The sequence below is a fragment of the Trachemys scripta genome, chromosome 9, assembly GCF_013100865.1.
Source record: "Trachemys scripta elegans isolate TJP31775 chromosome 9, CAS_Tse_1.0, whole genome shotgun sequence".
In the NCBI taxonomy this organism is placed as follows: domain Eukaryota; kingdom Metazoa; phylum Chordata; order Testudines; family Emydidae; genus Trachemys; species Trachemys scripta.
The window spans coordinates 200,856-209,178 of record NC_048306.1 but is presented as its reverse complement, the minus strand read 5'-3'; the positions used below and the strand labels follow the sequence as shown (position 1 = coordinate 209,178).

General features: G+C 45.0%; 1 protein-coding gene across 2 annotated transcripts in view; it reads left to right on the top strand.

Moving 5' to 3' along the window:
* Nucleotides 1–243: 243 nt before the first annotated feature.
* TAF1 (TATA-box binding protein associated factor 1) overlaps nucleotides 244–8,323 on the top strand; it is a 116,308-nt gene continuing 108,228 nt past the window's right edge. The window contains exons 1-5 of one of the 2 annotated variants that reach the window (XM_034782697.1): nucleotides 244–409; nucleotides 567–684; nucleotides 4,760–4,876; nucleotides 6,214–6,327; nucleotides 6,854–7,095. In XM_034782697.1, the coding sequence (XP_034638588.1) occupies nucleotides 284–409; nucleotides 567–684; nucleotides 4,760–4,876; nucleotides 6,214–6,327; nucleotides 6,854–7,095 (717 nt within the window). In that variant the 5' untranslated portion in view covers nucleotides 244–283. The remainder of the gene's footprint in view (nucleotides 410–566; nucleotides 685–4,759; nucleotides 4,877–6,213; nucleotides 6,328–6,853; nucleotides 7,096–8,323) is intronic. The other variant, XM_034782696.1, reaches the window with a different exon arrangement.

Genomic DNA, 8,323 nt, shown 5'->3' with positions numbered 1-8,323 from the left:
GCTACTGGAGAGCGATCTGCACTCGATTTCGCGGGGCTTTACTAGACCCGCTAAATCGACCGCCGGTGAATCGCTCTCAGAGCGTCCATCCCTGCCGTGGTCTCCCGCGGGACTCGGCGGTGGGCTGGGCAGACTCTATCGCCCAGCAGCGCCGGCCCTGGCCCCGCCCTTCCACCCCGAGGAGACGCTCTCGCCCGCGTTCTCTATGGTGCTCTCCTGAGGCGTGACCCGGCGGCGCTCGCTTTCCGGTTCTGTTTCCGGGTCGCGTTCCGGGACGGGCGCGATGTCGGACTCGGAGAGCGAGGAGGAGGCGGAGGGGGGCCGCGCCGGGCCCTTCTCCCTGGCCGGGTTCCTCTTCGGGAACATTAACGAGGCGGGGCAGCTGGAGGGGGAGAGCGTCTTGGACAAGGTGAGGCGAGGAGAGCTGGGGGGCGCGGGGCTCTGGCTGGCCGAGGCCGGGCCCGGGCCCCTCGCGCTGCGGCGGGAACGTAGCCCTGGTGCTCCCCGGGTGTCGTCCCTCGCGGCGCCGGTCCGCTGACGGTCGGTCCTGTCTTCCGCTGTTCCAGGAATCCAAGAAGCATTTAGCCGGTTTGGGCGCCTTGGGGCTGGGCAACCTGATCACCGAGATCACAGCCAGCGAGGAGGATGCTGCGGAGACTGACGGAGCCCAGCTGGACGAGGAGGGTGAGTCTGGGTTGGTTAGGCTGCAGCTACTGTAGCACAGTCAGACTTGGTCAAATCGAAGGGTTTCTTTAAAGAGCAAAGGTGCATTTCTAGCTCTTCTTACTGAAATGAAAATCGTAGTTTTATCGTTTACACTGGTCACGTTTTGATATCTGCCAGTCAGCAGGAAGGCGGAGGCAATAACTATGAGGCATAAACTGTCCTATTTGCATTACTAATGTATTAATACTTAAGCCTAATAATTGTACTTTAGGAGATAACTGTGGTGCACATTTGTGCATTTGCATCAGTTGTGTGCATAAAGTGGTTAAATACGGGATTAAATGAGTAGTTAGGTGCCTGTTTAGTGATTCATTATTGTCTCTTGTTCAGTCTTTAAAATAACCAAGCTAGTATGGAGGCCTCTATGTTTTTTAACTAATATATGCTACTTAAAGTTCCAGTTTATTGTAACCTTGTTTTCCTGCTCAGTTGTGTTTCTCTATTTCCCAGTTGCATCTTGGACTTACTTAAATTGTAAAACCTATTGGTTCATTGATCTATTGCCTTCATTATTTGTTTTTCACGGCGTATAACACAATGGGGCTGTGATCCTTGATTGAAGTTTCTAGATGCCACTGTAATGTACTGGAGAGACAAGGTGGGTGAGGTAACTTTTTTTATTGCACCAGCTTCTGAAAAGCTTTTGAGTTTACACAGAACATTTCTGGTCTGGGAAACTACCTCAGGGCTTGTCTTCACATACAGTGATACAGCTGCTGTAGCATTTTAGTGAAGATGCTACTGTGCCAATGGGAGTGGGTTACCGATTTTCACAAATTAATTACTCTAGAGCTGACATGTCAGTCCTCATCCTCAAAGGGAACCTGCACAACAATTTTAAAAGATGAATCAGGGCACTTAAATTCATTACTCTGCTAGACACTAAAAATCATGGACTGAATACAGATACTGGATTTATGGCTTATTATAACAATCTGTAACCCACTAACAATTCCTCCAGCTGCTATCCACCCTTTCTTTCCCAGGACTGGAAGGGTATTAATGGGCCACTTCACCTTGAATGGTACCTTGAAATATGTGTTAACTACTTATGCTAAACAGTCTGTTCAAACCTTGTGTTTAGCAATGACACTGAGACCTTGTCTACACTACAGGTTACTTTGGTATGACTTGCGTTGCTCAGAGGTGTGACTAATCCACACCTCTGAGCGATGTAAGTTATACCGACCTAAGCACCAGTGTACACAGTGCTATGTCAGCGGGAGAGCATATGGTCTACACTGGCACTTTACAGCACTGCAACTTTCTCGCTCAGAGGTGTGAAAAAACACCCCCTGAGCACTGCAAGTTTCAGCGCTGTAACATGCCAGTACAGACAGTGTACCAGCGCTGGTACCTATGCCCCTCATGGAGTTGTTTTTTTTTTTTTCAGAGCTCTCTCCAAGCGCTATGCCGCAACTACACAAGCCACGTTAAAACGCGGCTGCGGCAGTGCTTTAACATTGCCAGTGTAGACTAGCCCATAGCTACTGCCTCTTGCGGAGGCAGGCGTTATTAAGCCGATGGGAGAGCTCTCTCCCGTCAGCTAAGAGTAGTGGTTCTCAGCCCACAGCCACATACGGCCCAATTAGCACAGAGCTGTGGCCCATCTCAGCTGTGTGCTAAAAGCTGCCTGGGTGCCCGGGCTCCTGGGTTCCCAGCTGCTCAGCGCAGGGGTATCTGGACTGCCACGGTAGGGTTGGGGTCTGGACTGCCGGCCCACCCCGTGTGGTGGGGGTCGGGGCAGCCACTCGGCCCCGCAAGTATCTGCAGTCTGAGTCGGGCGGGCAGCTGGCCTCCCTGTGGAACGAGGGTTGGGGCTGCTGCTGCCCTGCCATGCAGCCCAGGTAACACATTGTGGGCCGCGTTGTAATCAGCTGAGAAGCAGTGGCTTAGAGCCTCTTCACCATAAGTGCTAGACCTATGTGCTCTAGTGTAGATGTACCTGAGTTAGTTCCCCAGACCTGAAGAAGAGTTCTGTGTAAGCTTGAAAGCTTGTCTCTCTCATCAATAGAAGTTGGTCCAATAAAATATATTACCTCAGCCACCTTGTCTCGCTAGTATCCTGGGACCAACGTGGCTAAACAACATTATGTACTGCAATCTACTGTAAATACAAATAAATAAAGGACAGAAATAGCACTGGTCCTGAAAGTGCTTGAAATGTCTTTTTCTCACCGAGTGATGCTCAAAGCCTCAGTAACTTTTTAATAAGAATAGAAATAGTTCCAACATAAGGGCCAGAGTCTACCCTGCCAGTAATCTTTGTATAAACCTCATCTTATCATTAGACAATTTGCTGTAATTCAAGGTTAATGTATTGCCCTAGCTTTGTAAACTTGGGTAAATCTCACTGCCCAATTGCTTTCCACTGCCCTTATACATGTTTATGTTGTCTATAGATTGTCTACTCATTGGGCCAGGGATCCCTACCTTTATACCTATCTGTATAGTTCCGCGCTCACTGTTTGTGGGATTTATTTTTGTTTAATACAAAAAACTTTTATGTTAAAAGAATGATATGAAGGTTGCAAAGTCAAGCGTTTGAAAGTTGAAATGCCAGAATTAAGGATGCCTATTCAGTCTTAAGTCTGTCTCTTGTACATGAGCATTGTGATGATTTTTAATTACATGATCAGATATTTGTTTTTCTTTTCTGTTCATGTTCCACTTTTTCCCAGGATGGAACAAAGCTCAGTGAATGAGGCAGTTGTTCAGTATTGCTTTCTGTCATTCAGTACGTAGCTCTGGGGCTTATTTATTGCACACTATCCAAATGCTGCACTGAATATAGAATTATGAAATTCACCATGGGCTTTTCTGTACTGCTTATCACTGTAGTATGTTAGTACCTCACAAATGGTAACAGACCCAATTTTGGTTGGAGATCATCCTTTCTCTTCCTAAAGTCATCTTCCTTATTCTTTATATCCCTTTCAACTTCAAGAGCAAGTTAGATGGTGTCCTACTGACACAGCATCATTCACTACACAGCCCTGATTCGTGCCCCTAGCACCCTCCATCCTGCATGCTAAATGAGTTAGGAATCTTGTGGAAAAAGTGATCATGTAATTAAGGACTGTATCGTGCATACACAGAACATCAAGGTTTTGAGAGCAGCCTTAGTTCTGGCATTTCTTAACTTTCATGAGCTTGTCTTTTGCAATCTCACTAACATTCTTTTAAGAGTTCTTAATTTAATTTTCTCTTTTTTTGGAAAAAATGTGAAAACAAATTTATTTGCAACTGTAGCAACACTCCATCATGGATTATCAGCAGGGTGTGAATCATCACTCAGACTGCAGCATAGACTCCTTGATTGCAGTACTAATTATATTAGCTGCCAGCAGGAGTGAGCTGCCAGCAGGAGTGTACATAACATAATGAAACAGTGAGTTATTTATAAATGTGTAGACCTATTTTACAGACAGTATAGCAAAGGACAAAGATATGATAAGTTATTTTTGAGAGGCAGCGTGGCAGTCGTAGAGTTATATTCCCAACTTTTGTAACCCCTAAATTGGGATATGGTGCTTTGCTTGATACAATTGTGAAAGTACAGAATTACGAACGTTCATCAGTAGAAAAAAATCATTTAGGGCTCATGGTCTGGTTCCCAGGTGGTGCACATAACTCTGGGTCAAAGGGTCTGTCTCAACAGCTTATAACTCTGCCAAATTTGAACAGATTTTCATGAGGCTGGCAAATGGCACTTCCCTGACCACAATGATCCATCTCCCAATTTTCAAAGTCTTGCTGCAAACCACGAATGTGTTGGAGCTCTTGGGGGCAGGGGAAGGGAAGAAAGACCAGACCGTTTTAGAATAGAAAACGTTAGGTAACCTTAATACAGGGATTGCATTTGCTCCTCCAGTAAAATAGAGTATAGAAGGGGGTGGAAAGAAGTTACAGCAGGAAGGAGTAGGTAGGCGGGTGGAGAAGTCAGGATAGACTAACATGGGATGAGGTAAGATGTGGTGAGCACATGTTGGGATATGATTTTGTTTTATGACAAGTCTTTCCTCCTTCTCAGGCTGGGTTAAGAGCACAGAGGATGCTGTTGATTACTCTGATATTAATGAGGTGGCTGAAGATGAGAGCCGCAGATACAGGCAGGCAATGGGCACCCTTCAGCCAATTCGAAGACAAGGTAATTAGGGGTGGTAGGAGTACACATAGACAAAATGATTAACAGTTAATGGTACAGTATGTCTCTGTGGGCGGATTGGCTTTTGCTGCTGCCTTTGAGAGTGATCTTTCTCTAATCATTATTATTCTGCCATGTTCTTTGCCTGCTTCACAAACCTCATGTAAGCCAGTGGGGCAAATAAATGGCCCGGACATCAAATAATGTACATGAGGGCGGTGAAATTTCAGTCCCTTTCTTTAGGGCTGGGTTTATTTTTCCAAAGCAAAACAGCTCATAATTTCTATAGATAAACCAGATTGTTTTCTCTGACCCAGGGTCTCCTGCAATATCCTACCTCCTCCTCATAGGTGTTCCTGTAAACTGAGTTGTTGGTTGGCCTTTGATCTAAGGACAGGGTAGGCCACAGGCTGTTACATGATTTCTGGACTCAGACCTTTCTCCTGAGAGGAAGTCAGTCAGTCACAGGAGGGGGCTAAGGCGCATTCCCTTGGAGGATTGTCCCAACCTATGACAGCCTTCCTCTGTTTCTCCCCATCTCCCTTCCCTAGCATTCTGTTTAATGGCCCTTGCTGCTGAGGAGGCATCTTCATCCAAGTTCTACCACGACTTTCACAGGTTATAAGGAGGGGTGAGACTGGCCTTTATGCTTCTCCAATGGGGACTAGTATAGGAGGTCCCTGCCTGTAGAATACAGAATTCCAAACATCTGCCGTTTTTTGCCCCTATGTTATTGCTAGTGCTATTGATGAATCTACTGCCTGTCTCCTAAAGGAACTTTCCATCTCCTCTCCTGTCAGTCAGGAGCAGGAAATTAGGAATGTTGCAGTAAGCTAGGGTTTCTGCCCTGAATTTTCTTGTTTCTCATATCAGTTTTCCTGCTCCCCTACTCATCCCCATTTCAAGCCCTGATTTTGTAAGCGGTTGAGTGTAGGAAAACCACAGTTGGGGCAGCTTTGGGTGATCTATTTGAGAAACTGGAAAGGTATTTGTAATAAGTTAATGCTGAGACAGGGTCCTTTCTGTGGTTTGGGGTGGAGATCAGAGACCCTAGTTGTGGTATTGGGGAAGGGGTGTCTGAATATCCTTGAAAATGGATTTTTTTTTAATAAAGATAAATAAGTTAATGGAGGATAGGTCCATCAACAGCTCTTAAGCCAAAATGGTAAGGGATGCAACCTCAGGCACTGGATGTCCCTAAATGCCAAATGCCAGGAGCTGGGATTGGACAACAGGGAATGAATTACAGAGACAGGATACTGGGCTGAATGGACCATTGGTCTGATCCAGTATGGCCATTCTTACGTTCTGAAGGTGATTGTCTCCTTTTGACTGGTTAGATGAGGATGAGGATGATTATGATGCTGACTGTGAAGATATTGATTCCAAGCTGATGCCGCCGCCGCCTCCACCTCCAGTAAAGAGAGACGATGAAAAAGATGCAACTGCCCCTGGTGAGTAAGGACTCTCATCTTCTATCTGAAACTTGTGGAAAGAATCTAGGAGTTTTGGGATGACAGGATGTGACACATCAAAGATTCAAGCATTTCTATCCAGTGGCTTTATACTGTAGCATGTTTGGGATCTTGTCAAAGATCCATCCTGCAGACTGGATCTGAAGATGGTTCGTGGCCAATTATGCAATGAAGTAGCGCTGCTTAGGGGTAACTGGCTCTTCTATAAAATACAGAGTAAAAGATGTTATAACACTTTCAACAGTAATGTTAAGATTCATAATCAAACCAACCTGTGAAATTCAGCTGCTTCTCTGTTTTGCCTTCTCTCAGCGGGGACTGTGAGTTGCAGGGGTGATCTAGGGATGCACTGAAAGGCTAAACTGGAACAGGAATCAATAACTATAAAACATGGAGACTTAGATTAAGCATAATTTAAGATCAGGAAACAATGCTTGTGGAGTGTGGGGGTTGTACTGGGGACCAAGAAAGGAAACTTGTTCATAAGGTACTTGCTCTATTGTAGTATCTGAAGATGGAGATGGTATCATTCTGCCCTCCATCATTGCTCCGTCCTCTGCTACCTCTGAGAAGGCAGATTTCAGCAGCTCTTCTGATTCTGAGTCAGAGATGGGACCCCAAGATGCAAGGCAGGCAGAATCCAAGGAAGGGAAACTGACACTGCCTCTTGCAGGAATAATGCAGCGAGATGCCACCAAACAGCTGCCAAACGTTACCGAGCTGTTTCCGGAATTCCGGCCTGGCAAGGTATTGTATGTGTTGGGGACAATGTCCAAGGGGAAAAGATGGAAACTCCGTCACTTGGGACACTCAAGACTGGAAAAAAAGCCATCCTAGTAAATGTGTGCTTGGTAGAGTGAGAGGGGCTAGGTGATTGTCATCTCCATCTCCGATTTCTCTGTGTTTGTGTACTGGCTGCTATCAGTGACGGCTTTCCATGGGAAGCTGGATGGTGCTTCTCCTGCTCTCAGGAGGAGTCTCTTAGAAAGAATTTTTCATGTAAATCAGGTTCTGACGTATATGTTTTCCCTTTAGATAGAGTTTTGGTGCACAGATTTCAAAGCACTTTATGAATGGGGAGAGAGTACCCTTCTCTAGATTACAGGTGAATCACTGAAGTTAGTCACAGTCTCATCCACTTGTTTGTCAGCTTCTCTCACAAATGCCTCTGCTCCTTATTCCCTAACTCAGGGAACTTTCTCCTGAACTGATTCATTTAAATACCTCCTCAAGACCTATTGCGTCTGTGACTCCTATAAGAAATCAGCTGATAGTAATGGCTAGGATGAGATGAAGATGGGGGTAATTTTAAGTAGCAAACTGTTTGTAGGTGCACATCTTCTTAGGTTGTAAATTCCTAAAGGCAAGGGAGCATGTCTTTGTATGTGTTTGTCCAGCACCCAGCACAAGGATGTCTTGATCCTGAGTGGGGCTGCTGGATGTTTTTCCAGTGTAAATGTTTACTAATAACACTGCTCTACAGACAAAATGCTTCTGAAATAAATGTAGTCAAACTTTACTAATTCTGGGTCACTGAGAATGAAAATGATGCTTAAAATTGTTGATTGGCTCTAGTTTTCAAGATATGCTATTGGGTCAGTATATATGACCCTTGACTTGGGAATGGCGGAGGATAAGTGAGTTATAAAGGGAAGGAATCTCAATTTAAACCAGAAATGACTAAAATATGAATAAATCTATGACTGGGTTTGGACAGTACTTGCTTTTTAAGTAAAACAATGAATGATGCAATCTGAAGCTGGTATTGCATCATACATGATATGACTGCATCATCCATGACTTCTAGGAATAACATGATGCAATTCATAACGAAGCTTACATCACTCTGCTGAACAAATTGCCCTATATCAGCTCTAGAAATCATACAGTGTCGTGCTCTCTTATTTGTCAGTCTTTGATTTTGCAAAGGGACACATTTCTGTTTAGCCAAAGTGAGCAGAGATGCCTCGTACTT